General features: G+C 61.1%; 1 protein-coding gene across 1 annotated transcript; it reads right to left on the minus strand.

Moving 5' to 3' along the window:
- Positions 1-397: 397 nt before the first annotated feature.
- LOC133359821 (histone H1.5-like) lies at positions 398-19,292 on the minus strand. Its single transcript, XM_061578358.1, has 2 exons — positions 18,548-19,292; positions 398-842 (listed from the first exon to the last, which is right to left on the minus strand). The coding sequence occupies exons 1-2, from the start codon at positions 18,765-18,767 to the stop codon at positions 400-402; spliced, it is 663 nt and encodes a 220-aa protein (XP_061434342.1). The 5' UTR covers positions 18,768-19,292; the 3' UTR covers positions 398-399.
- Between the last annotated feature and the right edge of the window lie 1,421 nt (positions 19,293-20,713).

Here is a 20,713-nt window from a genome sequence, read left to right on the forward strand (position 1 = left end):
TTTTTAGACTAAATTCCATATTTGGCACCAGTAGCATGATGACGGAATGAAGAGGTGCAACACATAATCAAATTGGAGGTTCGTCAAGAATGCATCGCTTTTGAATCTGGATTTAGATTAGAATCGCCAGCGAGAATGCTGACGTCGCTGAGATTACTCTGCACTCAGTTCGAGTGAGGGAGCTGCCACCCGCCTCGCCTGTGTTTGTGATCCCTGCTTTCGGGCTCGATCACTCCCATCACATCAATGCTTAAAACACATCGAGTGGGTGAAATGTTACACAGTTAATTTGAACTAATTGAAGCGCAGCAGCATCTGGTTCACTTTTTTAACGAAGTGGGTGGCTCTGAAAAGAGCCGTTGAGGTGGAGTGAATCGAGCGTCGGTCGTCCCATCGGATTCACTTCTTTGGCGCAGTCTTCTTGGGCTTGGCCGCGGCCTTCTTGGGCTTGGCCACCTTGGGTTTGGCGGCCTTGGCCTTGACGGTCTTGGGCTTAGCGACCTTGGGCTTCGCAGCCTTGGGCTTGGCTGGGCTCTTCGCCGCCTTCTTGGGCTTTACAGCCGACTTCACCTTTTTGGGGCTCTTGGCCGCCTTGGCAGCCGCGGGCTTCTTTGCTTTCTTGGGAGACTTCTTGGGCGCGGTCTTCTTGGCTGCCGCGGGCTTCTTCACCTTCTTGGCTGCCGCGGGCTTTTTAGCTGCGGGCTTTGCCGTTGACGACTTGGGCTTCGCCTTTGCGGCAGCCTTTTCCTTGTTGAGTTTGAAAGAGCCAGACGCGCCGCTGCCCTTCACTTGCGCCACGGCGTCTTTGGCCACGAGCTTCTTGATGGCCAACTTCACGCGGGCATTGTGTGGGGGTCGCTAGCCCCCGAAATCCCTCCCTCGATAATGCTAACGGCCGGGCTAGCATCATCAATCGCCCCCCCGCTGCTAAGCGAACCGCTGCTAAGTTCCTCACCCATGGTGTGGGAGCCGTCGCCCGAGGGTTCCACTCCACCGCGGGTCCGCGTAGCAGGCATGGTTAATTACGTACGCGCACACCCACACACACAGCTCTGTACGGCACTCACTCTTGCAATTCTCTGCGCCGCGCTGGCCGCTCACGTTACAATCGCGCACCTGGGGTACGCCGATTACGCACGCCGCGAGCTTACGCACACACAGTACCACACGCGTTCCCACACGCAACCCGCGCGCTCAGCTCCGCGCAGCGCTCACTCACGTGGCGAACCTGTGGGGGTCGCTAGCCCCCGAGATCCCTCCCTCGATAATGCTAACGGCCGGGCTAGCATCATCAATCGCCCCCCCGCTGCTAAGCGAACCGCTGCTAAGTTCCTCACCTATGGTGTGGGAGCCGTCGCCCGCGGATTCCCCTCCACCGCGGGTCCGCGTAATGGGCATGGTTAATTACCGATTAGTATTCTGCCCCTCTCTATTATGATACTTCCCTTTCCTAATCGCGCGCCTGCAACCCACGCGGGGCGAACGCACGCACGCCCACACACACGCCGCTCCGCGCACTCCAACTCAACTCACGTTATACTCGCGCACCTGTATCACACACGGAGCGAACACACGCGACACCCACTCTCGCACCGCTCTGCGCAGCGCTCCCCCGAGGCGAGCCGCAGCACCACAGAATCACTGCGTACCCACGCGCAACCCGCGCGCTCAGCTCCGCGCAGCGCTCACTCACGTGGCGAACCACGGTGCACACAGCGCACCCACACGCTCACACCGCACGACAAGATCACGCGAGACCACGCTTCGCTATTAATGATTTATTATATGCTACCTGCGAATTGATGTGTAATCAGTGAGTCGACGAGGCTGGCCTATTCCACTAAACCTGTACCTATTCCCTATTTATCGGCTTACGATACCCTACTTCACCTCCCCACTCACTGTTTGGTGCCCGCGGAGGTTCGCTGCTCTCTGCGCTAACAGCGTACCTCGATGCGTCGCACGGACGTCCGGGTCGCTGGCTGGAAGTCCTGCTGGTCCGCTGGCCTGGAGAGAAGGGAGCTATTTTCCCTCTGCGCCCCTCTATTTATCCTCCCTACCTTCAAGGGGATGCTGCGCTAAACAATGGGCTCGCGATCCTCTGGCACGCGCACGGCGGTTCTGGGTGCTGTTGATATGCTAATCAGTGTGCCGCGTGCAAGGCGTAAATCCTACTTAATCCCTTACCCTCCCTAACAATGGGGCCTGCGCGCTCAAGCGCAATTATCCCAACCCTCCATGACTATGCGCAACAGCCCCTGTGACCCCGCTATTCATGCTGTCCCGTGCCTCCCCTGCTCGCCCCGTCGACCCGTGGGAGTGTGTGTGGGGGGAAATGCGCCTCAACCGCGGTGGCCGAATGCCCCACGCCACGACCTACCATATTAAGGCCGGCCGCAGCGCCGCGGTGCCACGTAGCACGGGGAGGTCATCCAATTCCCTGATCGCCGGAAACCGTGATAATTAATCCCGATAAGGGTCTCTCGGATAAAAACCGGTCGATCAGGTGACCTTCCCTTCCAGCTCTATGGGGGGGGGGAATGCGTGCGGGTGTGTGCTTATGTGGGGCGGGTGATGGGGGGCAGTGCGGTGGGGGAAGCCGGGCGGCTCCCTGGTTCGGCAGAGCGGCCCCGTCGTTGTGGCACCACATAGCCCCCCGGGGTGCCAGTCCCCGTCCCGGGTTGACTGGAGCACCTCGCCTGGGTTGCCCCCACGAGGTATCGCCGCGGGGTCCGCGGGATTCGCCCGGCCCTTGTGGCTGGCCTCGGGGGTGGCGGCTCCGTCTCCTGGGGCTCCGGCGGTGGTCTCCTCCTCCATTCCAACGGCTCCCCTCGGCCTCTGGCACCTGCGGGCTGGGGAACAAACTCAGAGGCGGTGGGGTTTAAGGGTCGCCGTCCTCGTCGCCCCCGGCCCCGCCCGGGGCCCCTCGGAGCCCGGGGCTCCGTGGGGCCCATGTACTGCGCGAGGCCCCCGGGCACGGGGGGTGGGGGGACCCCGGGGTTTCGGGGTACTTGGACGGCGGGGCTCCCCCCCTCGGGGGCTGCTCGCCACGGCTTCAGTCGGCGGATGTTGACCACCATCTCCCGGCCCCTCTCTCCTCCCTGAATCAGCACCGTCCATGGTGAGATCTGCCGTCTCACAATCCAGGGTCCTCGCCAGTAGGTGGTCAGCTTCCCCACCTGTCCGGCACCGACGCGGGGAGTGTACAGCCACACCTCGGAGCCCGCAGTGTAGAAGGGGGGCTCCATACGGGGTCGGGCGCCCTGTGTGGGGGCCGTTGGCCCCCGGGGTCCCTCCCGCCTGCATCCCCTATTCCGTTTACGTTACCCCACCTCCCTATTACCCGCTACGGTTTCGCCGGCATTCGAATGCGACGCCCCTACTGTTACAGCCTCGCGCCGCGCTCCCACGCTGCGAGCATACGTGCGCACATCATCGTCAATCAAACGCCGTGCTCGCAGTATAGCCCTGTGCGGCACGTTACCAATGCGCATCCGTATCCGACATGTAACGAACGTATGCACACACACACACGCCGCTCCGTGCACTCCAACTCCACACCAACTACGCAAGTTATGATCGCGCACCTGTATCACACACGGAGTGAACACACGCGACACCCACTCTTGCGCCACTCTGCGCAGCGCTCGCCGTCTGCTGGCCGCTTGCGTTATGATCGCGCACCTGGGGTACGCCTATTACGCACGCCGCGAGCTTACGCACACACAGTGCCACACGCGTTCCCACACGCAACCCGCGCGCTCAGCTCCGCGCAGCGCTCACTCACGTGGCGAACCACTATGCACACAGCGCACCCACACGCTCACACTGCACGACAAGATCACGCGAGACCACGCTTCGCTATTAATGATTTATTATATGCCACCTGCGAATTGATGTTGAATCAGTGAGTCGACGAGGCTGGCCTATTCCACTAAACCTGTACCTATTCCCTATTTATCGGCTATGATTCTAATTCCCCTTCTTACTCACTGCTGATCCTTCTGTTAACCGCGTGCCTCGGTGCGTCGCACGGACGTCCGGGTCGCTGGCTCGAGCTGCGTCTGGTCGCCTGGCGCTGGAGTAAGAGAGAGATTTCCCCTCTGCGCTCCTCTATTTATCCTCCCTACCTCCCAAAGGGGATGCTGCGCTGAACAATGGGCTCGTGCACCCCAAGCCCGCGCACGGCAGTCCCCAGGCGCTGTTGATATGCTAATCAGTGTGCTGCGTGCAAGGCGTAAATCCTAATTACTCCCTTACCCTTCCTAACAATGGGGCTTGCGCGCTCAAGCGCAATTATCCCAACCCTCCATGACTATGCGCAACAGCCCCTGTGACCCCGCTATTCATGCTGTCCCGTGCCTCCCCTGCTTGCCCCGTCGACTCGTGGGGGTGTGTGTGGGGGGAAATGCGCCTCAACCGCGGTGGCCGAATGCCCCACGCCGCGACCATACCATATTAAGGCCGGCAGCAGCGCCGCGGTACCACGTAGCACGGGGGAGGTCATCCAATTCCCTGATCGCCGGAAACCGTGAGAATTAATCCCGATAAGGGTCTCTCGGATAAAAACCGGTCGATCAGGGTAACCTTCCCTTCCAGCTCTATGGGGGGGGGGGGGGGGGGGATGCGTGCGGGTGTGTGCTTATGTGGGGCGGGTGATTGGGGGCAGTGCGGTGGGGGAAGCCGGGCGGCTCCCTGGCTCGGCAGAGCGGCCCCGTCGCTGTGGCACCACATAGCCCCCCGGGGTGCCAGTCCCCGTCCCGGGTTGACTTGAGCACCTCGCCTGGGTTGCCCCCACGAGGTATCGCCGCGGGGTCCGCGGGATTCGCCCGGCCCTTGTGGTTGGCCTCGGGGGTGGCGGCTCCGTCTCCTGGGGCTCCGGCAGGTGGTCTCCTCCTCCATTCCAACGGCTCCCCTCGGCCCCTGGCACCTGCGGGCTGGGGAACAAACTCAGAGGCGGTGGGGTTTAAGGGTCGCCGTCCTCGTCGCCCCCGGCCCCGCCCGGGGCCCCTCGGAGCCCGGGGCTCCGTGGGGCCCATGTACTGCGCGAGGCCCCCGGGCACGGGGGGTGGGGGGACCCCGGGGTTTCGGGGTACTTGGACGGCGGGGCTCCCTCCCTCGGGGGCTGCTCGCCACGGCTTCAGTCGGCGGATGTTGACCACCATCTCCCGGCCCCTCTCTCCTCCCTGAATCAGTACCGTCCAGGGTGAGATCTGCCGTCTCACAATCCAGGGTCCTCGCCAGTAGGTGGTCAGCTTCCCCACCTGTCCGGCACCGACGCGGGGAGTGTACAGCCACACCTCGGAGCCCGCAGTGTAGAAGGGGGGCTCCATACGGGGTCGGGCGCCCTGCTCTTGCCGCTGGTGCGCGGCCTCTCCGTGCGGGTAGGCTCGGCCCATGGCCCCTCGCAGGGTCTCCAGCAAGTGCTCCACGGGGTGGCTCCCTTCCTCCCGTTGCGGCGGAGGGACACCGAACAGCAGATCTGCGGGCAGGCGAGACTCGCGACCAAACATCATTAGGAACGGGGTCTGTCCTGTAGAGGTGTGAACGGTGGTGGTGTAGGCGAACAGGGCATAGGGAAGGTGTTCGTCCCAGTCCTGTTGATTCGCGGCCGCCATGCGTTTAAGCTTCCCGGCCAGAGTCTGGTTCATCCTCTCTACCATCCCGTTCGCCTGGGGGTGATACGCCGTGGTTCGGTCCTTCTGGATCCCGAACTCTCGGCACAGCGCCTGAAATAATTCGGCCTCGAATTCACTACCCTGGTCGGTAATGACTCGTTCGGGGATCCCGCACTTAAGTACATAGTTTTCCACGAAGGCCCGGGCCACTACAAGGGCTGTTTTATCTGGGATAGCCACCGCCACGGGGTAGCGGGTGAAGTATTCCACCGCTACGAGAATATATCGGTTGCCCCGGTGGGATCGTGGAAAGGGCCCCTGCAGGTCGATTCCGACCAACTGATTCGTCCGACTGACTCGGAACGGCCTCAGGGGTACCTGGTACCTCGCCGGCTTTTGCCCACACTGCTGACAGGCCCGGCAGCCCTGCACCCAGGCGGCCACATCTTGTGCCAATTTGGGCCAGAGATACTGGCGACGCAGGGTCTCTCGAGTGCGTCGTTCCCCATCGTGGCCCCCGAGTGGGTGGTCATGCACCAGCCGTAGCAGCTGGGGTCGCACCTGGGCAGGAACACAGATGCACCCCGGCTGGCCGGCCTCGGTTAACTCCCGTACCACTCCGTTCTGCACACACAACCGGGCATACAAACCGCTCCAGGGTCCTGGTAGTGCATCCTTCTTCTCTCGCAGTGCCGCCTCCACCGCCGCCAGATCCGGATCTCGCTGCTGGGTCTGTCTCAGCTGCTCGTCGTTTAGGCCCGGGAAGGCGCAGCCGACGTCCTCCTGGATCCGTCCGATCGGGTCCCGAGCCGCGGGTCCCGCGCTTGCCGGGCGGTCGACGGGATCCTCAGTGCCACCTGTGAGGGTCTCTGTGGCGCACACTGCACTCTCTCTCGCTGGGGGGGGGTCAGTGGCCGCGGCCTCTCGGGGGTCCGTTGCCTGCCGGCAGCGTCCCCCCGTGAAACACGGGCAGGCCTCCTCCGCCCTCGTCTCGGCGTACACCGTGGGTCGCCTCGACAAGGCGTCCGCGTTTGCATGCGTCCGGCCAGCCCGATACTCGATTTGCAGGTTGTACTCCTGCAACTGCGCCAACCACCGGGCCATCTGCCCCCGCGGCTCCTTGAATGTAAGCAGAAACTGCAGAGCATAATGGTCAGTGCGTACGCGACATCTCCTGCCGTACAAATACGGCCGGAACTGTTTGCATGCGAAAATCACGGCGTACAACTCTTGGCGGGTCACGCAATAGTTCAGTTCGGCCCCACTCAAGGTCCGGCTGGCGTACGCGATGACTCGTTCCGTCCCATCCTGTACCTGTGACAACACCGCGCCCAGCCCGCTGCTGCAGGCGTCGGTGTCCAAAATAAAATCGGTGGTAAAATCGGGGAAAGCAAGGGTGGGGGCGTGGGTGAGGTGGTCTTTGAGAGTGGTGAAGGCCGTCTGGCAGGCCCCCGTCCACTGGTAGGGGTGCTTAGGGGAGGTGAGTTGGGTGAGGGGGCGTGCAATCTCGCTGAATCCCTTTACAAATCGACGATAATAGGTGGCGAGCCCCAAAAATGATCTGATCTCCGTCAGATTCCTTGGCCGTGGCCACTCCACTACGGCGCGTACCTTCTCCGGATCGGTGCGCACGCCTGCCTCGCTGACGCGATGCCCGAGGTACCCCACCTCGCGTTGTGCGATGTAACACTTACGTGGCTTGAGCTTGAGATGAGCCGCTCGCAGCCGCTGGAACACCTCTCGAAGCCTGGACCAATGCTCAGACAAAGATCTACTGAACACTATCACATCGTCCAAGTAAATCAGGCACTGTTCCCACTGCAAGCCCCGCATCACCAACTCCATCAACCGCTGGAACGTCGCGGGCGCGTTAGTGAGTCCGAACGGCAACACTCGAAACTCAAACAGGCCCATCGGGGTGGTGAATGCTGTTTTTGGCCGATCCTCCTCCGTCATCTCCACCTGCCAGTAACCGGACGCCAGATCGAGGGTGGAAAAATACCGCGCTCCTGCGAGACTGTCGAAGGTGTCGTCGATGCGAGGTATGGGGAAGGCATCGCCGAGCGTGACTGCGTTTAGTTTACGGTAATCGACGCAGAACCGGGTTGACCCATCCTTTTTCGTTACTAGTACCACCGGGGCTGACCAGGGGCTCGCCGAGGGCTGAATTATGTTATCGCGAAGCATGTCCCCAACTGCCTCTTTGATTTGGGCGCGTTCGGGTGCGCCCACTCGGTACGCAGGGAGTTTGATGGGTCGGGCTGCACCGGTGTCAATTTGATGCTTAACAAGGTCGGTCCGACCCACGTCCGAGTCGTGTTCGCTGAACACGTCGGCATACTCCCGCAGTAACTCGCGCAGCCGATCGGCCTCTCCCTTAGGTAAGTCCGCCCATGGTACATGTAACGCGTCGAGCAGGGGAACGACCTCGGCTCGGGGAGTCGGGCCGACTCGCCAGGCCAGGTCCTGCTCACCCTCAGGACGACCGGGGTCCTCAGCCCAGAGTGCGAACACCGAGTCGTTAGAGTGGCGTGCGTGCAGGGGGTGTACTGTGGCTATCGGGGTGCGCCGTCGCAGTATCGCGGGGGTATTGTGGGGGTTAAACATCCGCATAAACAATCGGTCCCCATCTGCGTTTACCAACGTGGCGGATCCCACAACCCCATACCGTTTTGCCAACTCCGGGTGAGGAGTTAGCATTACCTCCCCTGATGGTCGGAGCGCGGGGTCGGTGGGGGATGTTGCCACCGGCACCAGCATCTCGGTGAGCGGGCCGATGGTGACTGCCGTCGCCAGGATAGCGGCCACAGGTGCAAAGCGGCGGCGCGTTGGTTCTCGTCCCAGGAACGGTATCCGCTCGCCGTTGCTCTCCATGGTGGCGCATCGCTGGCGGGGTTGCACGTTGAGTCCCAACCGTTCTAGGAGGTCGGTGCCTGCGATACACTCGTGACACAACGCACTCGACACGTAGAACTCCTGCGTGCACACCTGGCTGCCTATGCGGACCTCTAGGGTGGCTTTCCCCAGCAGCCCCATTCCGGCTCCGCTCGCAGTGTGCAGCGCGCGGTCCGGGGCCTGCAGGTGACGCACGTCGACCCCGATCGCGCTGCAGTGCGCTGCGCTCACGAGCGAGGCCACCGCCCCCGTGTCCAGCAGGATTCGGGTACGCACTCCGTTTACCTCCCCTTCCACCAGCGACGTGGCCCCCGTGATCCCCGCCACCAGCTCCCGCAGCCAGTCGCCAGGAGTCACCATTTCTGTGGGCGTTGTTGCTGGAACCTGTGTGGAGATCACTCGCTCGCAATTATTCTCACAGCTTGTTTGTGTCGGGGCTACGTGGATTTCACCCCCCGGTGGTCCCCTCTCTAGGGGGGCCTTAGTGTTTGACCTTAGCTCTTGTCTAGCTCGGGCGACCTGAGGACAGTCCCTCCTGAGATGCCCTCGCCGATCGCACACATAACACGCCCGGGGAGGGGTGGCGGCTCCGTAGCGGGTCCCCTGTCCGCTCCCTCTCCCAGTACGCAGTTGTCCCAAATCGGCCTCTAATTGGGACACCCTCCCGGCTAGTCCCCCTACTGTCGAGCGTAGTTCACCCATCTCAGACTGGAGGGTCTTCATATTTTTATTTGCGTCCTCGCGTACCTGGTTTACCTGGCCGGAGACATCCTTTATACCCGTTTGTATACCGGCAACCCATCCCGGGGTTGTCTCGCGGGACACTGGAGGCTCTCTTTCCCGGCCCCTTACCTTCCTCGCGAGCTCCTGTTCCTCCTCCTCGTCTTCCGAGAGCAGGCTCGCAATGGCGCGCTCTCGTCCCAGCCCCCGGAGCTGCGCGCGTTCGCTGTGAATTCTTTCACACTTACGTGCGCGCTCGACAAGGGTGTTAAAGGGAAGACGTGGGCAGCTCATGTCTGGCTGCCACCACGCCGTGCGAGACAGGTACCGCTGGATTTTCTCGGCGGCCAGTTCCTCAATAACATCAGTTGCGTACCCCGGGCGTGCGATCTTTATTAACTCGCGCACATCCTCGGCGTAATCACGTAGATCTTCGCCAGGTTGGCGCCGGCGCGCCTCTAAGGCCGATTTTGCTTCCTCCTCGTCACGCGTGCCAAAGCGCTGATCGAGTCGGTGCATCAGCTCCTCTAGCTGTGTCTGTGCGCTCGCGGGTAACGCTTCTACAAAATCGGCTGCCCGCCCATCAAGATTCATATTAAGTTGACGTACTGCCTGCGCGTCCGTCCACCCATTAATTTCCTTGGCCCCTAAGAGATTGCGGGCGAATGCCTTCCACGAAGGGGCCCCCCGGCCGGTAAATATTAGTCTTATTTTAGCGTGAGGTAACGCGGGGGTCCGTACCGCTTCCGACACCAATTTGTGGGGGCCGTTGGCCCCCGGGGTCCCTCCCGCCTGCATCCCCTATTCCGTTTACGTTACCCCACCTCCCTATTACCCGCTACGGTTTCGCCGGCATTCGAATGCGACGCCCCTACTGTTACAGCCTCGCGCCGCGCTCCCACGCTGCGAGCATACGTGCGCACATCATCGTCAATCAAACGCCGTGCTCGCAGTATAGCCCTGTGCGGCACGTTACCAATGCGCATCCGTATCCGACATGTAACGAACGTATGCACACACACACACGCCGCTCCGTGCACTCCAACTCCACACCAACTACGCAAGTTATGATCGCGCACCTGTATCACACACGGAGTGAACACACGCGACACCCACTCTTGCGCCACTCTGCGCAGCGCTCGCCGTCTGCTGGCCGCTTGCGTTATGATCGCGCACCTGGGGTACGCCTATTACGCACGCCGCGAGCTTACGCACACACAGTGCCACACGCGTTCCCACACGCAACCCGCGCGCTCAGCTCCGCGCAGCGCTCACTCACGTGGCGAACCACTATGCACACAGCGCACCCACACGCTCACACTGCACGACAAGATCACGCGAGACCACGCTTCGCTATTAATGATTTATTATATGCCACCTGCGAATTGATGTTGAATCAGTGAGTCGACGAGGCTGGCCTATTCCACTAAACCTGTACCTATTCCCTATTTATCGGCTATGATTCTAATTCCCCTTCTTACTCACTGCTGATCCTTCTGTTAACCGCGTGCCTCGGTGCGTCGCACGGACGTCCGGGTCGCTGGCTCGAGCTGCGTCTGGTCGCCTGGCGCTGGAGTAAGAGAGAGATTTCCCCTCTGCGCTCCTCTATTTATCCTCCCTACCTCCCAAAGGGGATGCTGCGCTGAACAATGGGCTCGTGCACCCCAAGCCCGCGCACGGCAGTCCCCAGGCGCTGTTGATATGCTAATCAGTGTGCTGCGTGCAAGGCGTAAATCCTAATTACTCCCTTACCCTTCCTAACAATGGGGCTTGCGCGCTCAAGCGCAATTATCCCAACCCTCCATGACTATGCGCAACAGCCCCTGTGACCCCGCTATTCATGCTGTCCCGTGCCTCCCCTGCTTGCCCCGTCGACTCGTGGGGGTGTGTGTGGGGGGAAATGCGCCTCAACCGCGGTGGCCGAATGCCCCACGCCGCGACCATACCATATTAAGGCCGGCAGCAGCGCCGCGGTACCACGTAGCACGGGGGAGGTCATCCAATTCCCTGATCGCCGGAAACCGTGAGAATTAATCCCGATAAGGGTCTCTCGGATAAAAACCGGTCGATCGGGTAACCTTCCCTTCCAGCTCTATGGGGGGGGGGGGGGGGGGGGGATGCGTGCGGGTGTGTGCTTATGTGGGGCGGGTGATTGGGGGCAGTGCGGTGGGGGAAGCCGGGCGGCTCCCTGGCTCGGCAGAGCGGCCCCGTCGCTGTGGCACCACACCTGCTCTTGCCGCTGGTGCGCGGCCTCTCCGTGCGGGCCGGCTCGGCCCCTGGCCTCTCGCAGGGTCTCCAGCAAGTGCTCCACGGGGTGGCTCCCTTCCTCCCGTTGCGGCGGAGGAACACCGAACAGCAGATCTGCGGGCAGGCGAGACTCGCGACCAAACATCATTAGGAACGGGGTCTGTCCTGTAGAGGTGTGAACGGCGGTGGTGTAGGCGAACAGGGCATAGGGAAGGTGTTCGTCCCAGTCCTGTTGATTCGCGGCCGCCATGCGTTTAAGCTTCCCGGCCAGAGTCTGGTTCATCCTCTCTACCATCCCGTTCGCCTGGGGGTGATACGCCGTGGTTCGGTCCTTCTGGATCCCGAACTCTCGGCACAGCGCCTGAAATAGTTCGGCCTCGAATTCACTACCCTGGTCGGTAATGACTCGTTCGGGGATCCCGCACTTAAGTACGTAGTTTTCCACGAAGGCCCGGGCCACTACAAGGGCTGTTTTATCCGGGATAGCCACCGCCACGGGGTAGCGGGTGAAGTATTCCACCGCTACGAGAATATATCGGTTGCCCCGGTGGGATCGTGGAAAGGGCCCCTGCAGGTCGATTCCGACCAACTGATTCGTCCGACTGACTCGGAACGGCCTCAGGGGTACCTGGTACCTCGCCGGCTTTTGCCCACACTGCTGACAGGCCCGGCAGCCCTGCACCCAGGCGGCCACATCTTGTGCCAATTTGGGCCAGAGATACTGGCGACGCAGGGTCTCTCGAGTGCGTCGTTCCCCATCGTGGCCCCCGAGTGGGTGGTCATGCACCAGCCGTAGCAGCTGGGGTCGCACCTGGGCAGGAACACAGATGCACCCCGGCTGGCCGGCCTCGGTTAACTCCCGTACCACTCCGTTCCGCACACACAAACGGGCATACAAACCGCTCCAGGGTCCTGGTAGGGCGCTCTTTTCCTCCCGCAGTGCCGCCTCCACTGCCGCCAGATCCGGATCTCGCTGCTGGGTCTGTCTCAGCTGCTCGTCGTTTAGGCCCGGGAAGGCGCAGCCGACGTCCTCCTGGATCCGTCCGATCGGGTCCCGAGCCGCGGGTCCCGCGCTTGCCGGGCGGTCGACGGGATCCTCAGTGCCACCTGTGAGGGTTTCTGTGGCGCACACTGCACTCTCCCTCGCTGGGGGGGGGTCAGTGGCCGCGGCCTCTCGGGGGTCCGTTGCCTGCCGGCAGCGTCCCCCCGTGAAACACGGGCAGGCCTCCTCCGCCCTCGTCTCGGCGTACACCGTGGGTCGCCTCGACAAGGCGTCCGCGTTTGCATGCGTCCGGCCAGCCCGATACTCGATTTGCAGGTTGTACTCCTGCAACTGCGCCAACCACCGGGCCATCTGCCCCCGCGGCTCCTTGAATGTAAGAAGAAACTGCAGAGCATAATGGTCAGTGCGTACGCGACATCTCCTGCCGTACAAATACGGCCGGAACTGCTTACATGCGAAAATCACGGCGTACAACTCTTGGCGGGTCACGCAATAGTTCAGCTCGGCCCCACTCAAGGTCCGGCTGGCGTACGCGATGACTCGTTCCGTCCCATCCTGTACCTGTGACAACAACGCGCCCAGCCCGCTGCTGCAGGCGTCGGTGTCCAAAATAAAATCGGTGGTAAAATCGGGGAAAGCAAGGGTGGGGGCGTGGGTGAGGTGGTCTTTGAGAGTGGTGAAGGCCGTCTGGCAGGCCCCCGTCCACTGATAGGGGTGCTTAGGGGAAGTGAGTTGGGTGAGGGGGCGTGCAATCTCGCTGAATCCCTTTACAAATCGACGATAATAGGTGGCAAGCCCCAAAAATGATCTGATCTCCGTCAGATTCCTTGGCCGTGGCCACTCCACTACGGCGCGTACCTTCTCCGGATCGGTGTGCACGCCTGCCTCGCTGACGCGATGCCCGAGGTACCCCACCTCGCGTTGTGCGATGTAACACTTACGTGGCTTGAGCTTGAGATGAGCCGCTCGCAGTCGCTGGAACACCTCTCGAAGCCTGGACCAATGCTCAGACAAAGATCTACTGAACACTATCACATCGTCCAAGTAAATCAGGCACTGTTCCCATTGCAAGCCCCGCATCACCAACTCCATCAGCCGCTGGAACGTCGCGGGCGCATTGGTGAGTCCGAACGGCAACACTCGAAACTCAAACAGGCCCATCGGGGTGGTGAATGCTGTTTTTGGCCGATCCTCCTCCGTCATCTCCACCTGCCAGTAACCGGATGCCAGATCGAGGGTGGAAAAATACCGCGCTCCTGCGAGACTGTCGAAGGTGTCGTCGATGCGAGGTATGGGGAAGGCATCGCCGAGCGTGACTGCGTTTAGTTTACGGTAATCGACGCAGAACCGGGTTGACCCATCCTTTTTCGTTACTAGTACCACCGGGGCTGACCAGGGGCTCGCCGAGGGCTGAATTATGTTATCGCGAAGCATGTCCCCAACTGCCTCTTTGATTTGGGCGCGTTCGGGTGCGCCCACTCGGTACGCAGGGAGTTTGATGGGTCGGGCTGCACCGGTGTCAATTTGATGCTTAACAAGGTCGGTCCGACCCACGTCCGAGTCGTGTTCGCTGAACACGTCGGCATACTCCCGCAGTAACTCGCGCAGCCGATCGGCCTCTCCCTTAGGTAAGTCCGCCCATGGTACATGTAACGCGTCGAGCAGGGGAACGACCTCGGCTCGGGGAGTCGGGCCGACTCGCCAGGCCAGGTCCTGCTCACCCTCAGGACGACCGGGGTCCTCAGCCCAGAGTGCGAACACCGAGTCGTTAGAGTGGCGTGCGTGCAGGGGGTGTACTGTGGCTATCGGGGTGCGCCGTCGCAGTATCGCGGGGGTATTGTGGGGGTTAAACATCCGCATAAACAATCGGTCCCCATCTGCGTTTACCAACGTGGCGGATCCCACAACCCCATACCGTTTTGCCAACTCCGGGTGAGGAGTTAGCATTACCTCCCCTGATGGTCGGAGCGCGGGGTCGGTGGGGGATGTTGCCACCGGCACCAGCATCTCGGTGAGCGGGCCGATGGTGACTGCCGTCGCCAGGATAGCGGCCACAGGTGCAAAGCGGCGGCGCGTTGGTTCTCGTCCCAGGAACGGTATCCGCTCGCCGTTGCTCTCCATGGTGGCGCATCGCTGGCGGGGTTGCACGTTGAGTCCCAACCGTTCTAGGAGGTCGGTGCCTGCGATACACTCGTGACACAACGCACTCGACACGTAGAACTCCTGCGTGCACACCTGGCTGCCTATGCGGACCTCTAGGGTGGCTTTCCCCAGCAGCCCCATTCCGGCTCCGCTCGCAGTGTGCAGCGCGCGGTCCGGGGCCTGCAGGTGACGCACGTCGACCCCGATCGCGCTGCAGTGCGCTGCGCTCACGAGCGAGGCCACCGCCCCCGTGTCCAGTAGGATGCGGGTATGCACTCCGTTTACCTCCCCTTCCACCAGCGACGTGGCCCCCGTGATCCCCGCCACCAGCTCCCGCAGCCAGTCGCCAGGAGTCACCGTTTCCGTGGGCGTTGTTGCTGGAACCTGTGTGGAGATCACTCGCTCGCCATTATTCTCATTATCGTCTATTTGTATCGGGACCGCGTCGATTGCACCCCTAGTTGGTCCGCTCTCTAGGGGGCGTTGGAGTTTAACCCCCGCGCCTGCCTAGCTCGGGTGATTTCAGGACAGTCTCTCACTAGATGCCCTCGGCGATCGCACATATAACATGCCCGGGGAGGGGGGGCGGTTCCGTAGCGGGTCCCCTGTCCGCTCCCTCCCCCCCCATTACGCCGCTGTCCACCCTCTGCCTCTAGTCGGGCTACCCTCCCAGATAACCCTCCCACCGTGGCGCGTAGGTCCCCCATTTCGGATCGGATGGTCTCAACGGAGGATTGCAGTTGGGTCATATTTTTATTCGTTTCCTCGCGTACCTGGGTTACCCTCTCACCTACTTGGTTTACCTTGTTGTCTATCTGGGTTACCTGGCCGGAGACATCCTTTATACCCGTTTGTATACTGGCAACCCATCCCGGGGTTGTCTCGCGGGACACTGGAGGCTCTCTTTCCCGGCCCCTTACCGTCCTCGCGAGCTCCTGTTCCTCCTCCTCGTCTTCCGAGAGCAGGCTCGCAATGGCGCGCTCTCGTCCCAGCCCCCGGAGCTGCGCGCGTTCGCTGTGAATTCTTTCACACTTACGTGCGCGCTCGACAAGGGCGTTAAAGGGAAGACGTGGGCAGCTCATGTCTGGCTGCCACCACGCCGTGCGAGACAGGTACCGCTGGATTTTCTCGGCGGCCAGTTCCTCAATAACATCAGTTGCGTACCCCGGGCGTGCGATCTTTGTTAACTCGCGCACATCCTCGGCGTAATCACGTAGATCTTCGCCAGGTTGGCGCCGGCGCGCCTCTAAGGCCGATTTTGCTTCCTCCTCGTCACGCGTGCCAAACCGCTGATCGAGTCGGCGCATCAGCTCCTCTAGCTGTGTCTGTGCGCTCGCGGGTAACGCTTCTACAAAATCGGCTGCCCGCCCATCAAGATTCATATTAAGTTGACGTACTGCCTGCGCGTCCGTCCATCCATTAATTTCCTTGGCCCCTAAGAGATTGCGGGCGAATGCCTTCCACGAAGGGGCCCCACGGTCGGTAAATATTAGTCTTATTTTAGCGTGAGGTAACGCGGGGGTCCGTACCGCTTCCGACACCAATTTGTGGGGGTCGCTAGCCCCCGAGATCCCTCCCTCGATAATGCTAACGGCCGGGCTAGCATCATCAATCGCCCCCCCGCTGCTAAGCGAACCGCTGCTAAGTTCCTCACCTATGGTGTGGGAGCCGTCGCCCGCGGATTCCCCTCCACCGCGGGTCCGCGTAATGGGCATGGTTAATTACCGATTAGTATTCTGCCCCTCTCTATTATGATACTTCCCTTTCCTAATCGCGTGCCTGCAACCCACGCGGGGCGAACGCACGCACGCCCACACACACGCCGCTCCGCGCACTCCAACTCAACTCACGTTATACTCGCGCACCTGTATCACACACGGAGCGAACACACGCGACACCCACTCTCGCACCGCTCTGCGCAGCGCTCCCCCGAGGCGAGCCGCAGCACCACAGAATCACTGCGTACCCACGCGCAACCCGCGCGCTCAGCTCCGCGCAGCGCTCACTCACGTGGCGAACCACGGTGCACACAGCGCACCCACACGCTCACACCGCACGACAAGATCACGCGGGACCACGCTTCGCTATTAATGATTTATTATATGCTACCTGCGAATTGATGTGTAATCAGTGAGTCGACGAGGCTGGCCTATTCCACTAAACCTGTACCTATTCCCTATTTATCGGCTTACGATACCCTACTTCACCTCCCCACTCACTGTTTGGTGCCCGCGGAGGTTCGCTGCTCTCTGCGCTAACAGCGTACCTCGATGCGTCGCACGGACGTCCGGGTCGCTGGCTGGAAGTCCTGCTGGTCCGCTGGCCTGGAGAGAAGGGAGCTATTTTCCCTCTGCGCCCCTCTATTTATCCTCCCTACCTTCAAGGGGATGCTGCGCTAAACAATGGGCTCGCGATCCTCTGGCACGCGCACGGCGGTTCTGGGTGCTGTTGATATGCTAATCAGTGTGCCGCGTGCAAGGCGTAAATCCTACTTAATCCCTTACCCTCCCTAACAATGGGGCCTGCGCGCTCAAGCGCAATTATCCCAACCCTCCATGACTATGCGCAACAGCCCCTGTGACCCCGCTATTCATGCTGTCCCGTGCCTCCCCTGCTCGCCCCGTCGACCCGTGGGAGTGTGTGTGGGGGGAAATGCGCCTCAACCGCGGTGGCCGAATGCCCCACGCCACGACCTACCATATTAAGGCCGGCCGCAGCGCCGCGGTGCCACGTAGCACGGGGAGGTCATCCAATTCCCTGATCGCCGGAAACCGTGAGAATTAATCCCGATAAGGGTCTCTCGGATAAAAACCGGTCGATCAGGTGACCTTCCCTTCCAGCTCTATGGGGGGGGGGAATGCGTGCGGGTGTGTGCTTATGTGGGGCGGGTGATGGGGGGCAGTGCGGTGGGGGAAGCCGGGCGGCTCCCTGGTTCGGCAGAGCGGCCCCGTCGTTGTGGCACCACAAACCACTGTGCACACAGCGCACCCACACGCTCACACTGCACGACAAGATCACGCGAGACCACGCTTCGCTATTAATGATTTATTATATGCCACCTGCGAATTGATGTTGAATCAGTGAGTCGACGAGGCTGGCCTATTCCACTAAACCTGTACCTATTCCCTATTTATCGGCTATGATTCTAATTCCCCTTCTTACTCACTGTTAAGTGTCCACGGCGGTCCGCTGATCCTTGTGTTAACCGCGTGCCTCGGTGCGTCGCACGGACGTCCGGGTCGCTGGCTCGAGCTGCGTCTGGTCGCCTGGCGCTGGAGTAAGAGAGCGATTTCCCCTCTGCGCTCCTCTATTTATCCTCCCTACCTCCAAAGGGGATGCTGCGCTGAACCATGGGCTCGTGCACCCCAAGCCCGCGCACGGCAGTCCCCAGGCGCTGTTGATATGCTAATCAGTGTGCTGCGTGCAAGGCGTAAATCCTAATTACTCCCTTACCCTTCCTAACAATGGGGCTTGCGCGCTCAAGCGCAATTATCCCAACCCACCATGACTATGCGCAACAGCCCCTGTGACCCCGCTATTCATGCTGTCCCGTGCCTCCCCTGCTTGCCCCGTCGACTCGTGGGGGTGTGTGTGGGGGGAAATGCGCCTCAACCGCGGTGGCCGAATGCCCCACGCCGCGACCACACCATATTAAGGCCAGCAGCAGCGCCGCGGTACCACGTAGCACGGGGGAGGTCATCCAATTCCCTGATCGCCGGAAACCGTGAGAATTAATCCCGATAAGGGTCTCTCGGATAAAAACCGGTCGATCAGGTAACCTTCCCTTCCAGCTCTATGGGGGGGGGGGGGGGGGATGCGTGCGGGTGTGTGCTTATGTGGGGCGGGTGATTGGGGGCAGTGCGGTGGGGGAAGCCGGGCGGCTCCCTGGCTCGGCAGAGCGGCCCCGTCGCTGTGGCACCACAATTGTTCTTCTCCACGTCGTATCCTCCGGCAGCAAGCGACTTTTTGAGCGCAGGAAGAGACACGCCGTTCCTCTCCTTGCTGCTGGCCAGAGCCTTGAGGATGAGCTCGGACACGCTGGGGCCGACCTTCTTGGCCTTTGGAGCGGCGCGCTTCTTCTTGGGGCTTTTAGGCGCTGAAGTAGCCACAGCTGGTGGTTGAGCAGGAGCAGTTTCCGCCATCTCAAGACGTCGCTTTTATCGCCTCGCCTCTTTGAAACCGAAATCAGCGCTCTCACGAATTCGAACCGAGCGTCCTCCAGGCCCGAGGTTATTATAGAAGCGGCGTACTGAATGCGGACGTCGCTGAGATCATCCAGCACTCAGCTCTAGTGAGGGAGTTGCCACCATACTCACTGTGTTTATCACGCCTGCCTTTGGGCTCGATTACTCCCGTAACGTTCATACTTACATGCATCTAGTTGATACATCATCACGAAGATCACTTCTTTAATGTACGTTACTTATGCAATATACGACAATGCTCACGATATAAATTATAATTCTAAACAAGTGAACAACCAACATTTGGGAGACATTGTGGGGGTCGCTAGCCCCCGAGATCCCTCCCTCGATAATGCTAACGGCCGGGCTAGCATCATCAATCGCCCCCCCGCTGCTAAGCGAACCGCTGCTAAGTTCCTCACCTATGGCGGGGGAGCCGTCGCCCGCGGATTCCCCTCCACCGCGGGTCCGCGTAATGGGCATGGTTAATTACCGATTAGTATTCTGCCCCTCTCTACTACGATACTTCCCTTTCCTAATCGCGCGCCTGCAACCCACGCGAAGCGAACGCACGCACGCCCACACACACGCCGCTCCGCGCACTCCAACTCAACTCACGTTATACTCGCGCACCTGTATCACACACGGAGTGAACACACGCGACACCCACTCTCGCACCGCTCTGCGCAGCGCTCCCCCGAGGCGAGCCGCAGCACTACAGAATCACTGCGTACCCACGCGCAACCCGCGCGCTCAGCTCCGCGCAGCGCTCATGCGGGGGTCGCTAGCCCCCGAGATCCCTCCCTCGATAATGCTAACGGCCGGGCTAGCATCATCAATCGCCCCCCCGCTGCTAAGCGAACCGCTGCTAAGTTCCTCACCTATGGTGTGGGAGCCGTCGCCCGCGGATTCCCCTCCACCGCGGGTCCGCGTAATGGGCATGGTTAATCACCGATTAGTATTCTGCCCCTCTCTACTACGATACTTCCCTTTCCTAATCGCGCGCCTGCAACCCACGCGGAGCGAACGCACGCACGCCCACACACACGCCGCTCCGCGCACTCCAACTCAACTCACGTTATACTCGCGCACCTGTATCACACACGGAGTGAACACACGCGACACCCACTCTCGCACCGCTCTGCGCAGCGCTCCCCCGAGGCGAGCCGCAGCACTACAGAATCACTGCGTACCCACGCGCAACCCGCGCGCAGCGCTCACTCACGTGGCGAACCACTGTGCACACAGCGCACCCACACGCTCACACTGCACGACAAGATCACGCGAGACCACGCTTCGCTATTAATGATTTATTATATGCCACCTGCGAATTGATGTTGAATCAGTGAGTCGACGAGGCTGGCCTATTCCACTAAACCTGTACCTATTCCCTATTTATCGGCTTACGATACCCTACTTCACCTCCCCACTCACTGTTTGGTGCCCGCGGAGGTTCGCTGCTTTCTGCGCTAACAGCGTACCTCGATGCGTCGCACGGACGTCCGGGTCGCTGGCTGGAACTCCTGCTGGTCTGCTGGCCTGGAGAGAAGGGGCCATTTCCCCTCTCCGCTCCTCTATTTATCCTCCCTACCTCAAAGGGGATGCTGCGCTGAACAATGGGCTCGTGCACCCCAAGCCCGCGCACGGCGGTTCCCGGGCGCTGTTGATATGCTAATCAGTGTGCTGCGTGCAAGGCGTAAATCCTAATTACTCCCTTACCCTCCCTAACAATGGGGCCTGCGCGCTCAAGCGCAATTATCCCAACCCTCCATGACTATGCGCAACAGCCCCTGTGAGCCCGCTATTCATGCTGTCCCGTGCCTCCCCTGCTTGCCCCGTCGACTCGTGGGGGTGTGTGTGGGGGGAAATGCGCCTCAACCGCGGTGGCCGAATGCCCCACGCCG

This window comes from Lethenteron reissneri, chromosome 66 (genome assembly GCF_015708825.2).
Source record: "Lethenteron reissneri isolate LAM-NWPU_2019-01 chromosome 66, ASM1570882v1, whole genome shotgun sequence".
Lineage (NCBI taxonomy): Eukaryota > Metazoa > Chordata > Hyperoartia > Petromyzontiformes > Petromyzontidae > Lethenteron > Lethenteron reissneri.

Bases quoted from the DNA above. Each gene is read 5' to 3' on its own strand.
- LOC133359821 (XM_061578358.1), bottom strand. From the start codon at position 18,767: ATGGCGGAAACTGCTCCTGCTCAACCACCAGCTGTGGCTACTTCAGCG. The intron at 843-18,547 runs GTGGTGCCACAG...CCCCACACAATG, and splicing joins CGACGTGGAGAAGAACAATT to CCCGCGTGAAGTTGGCCATC.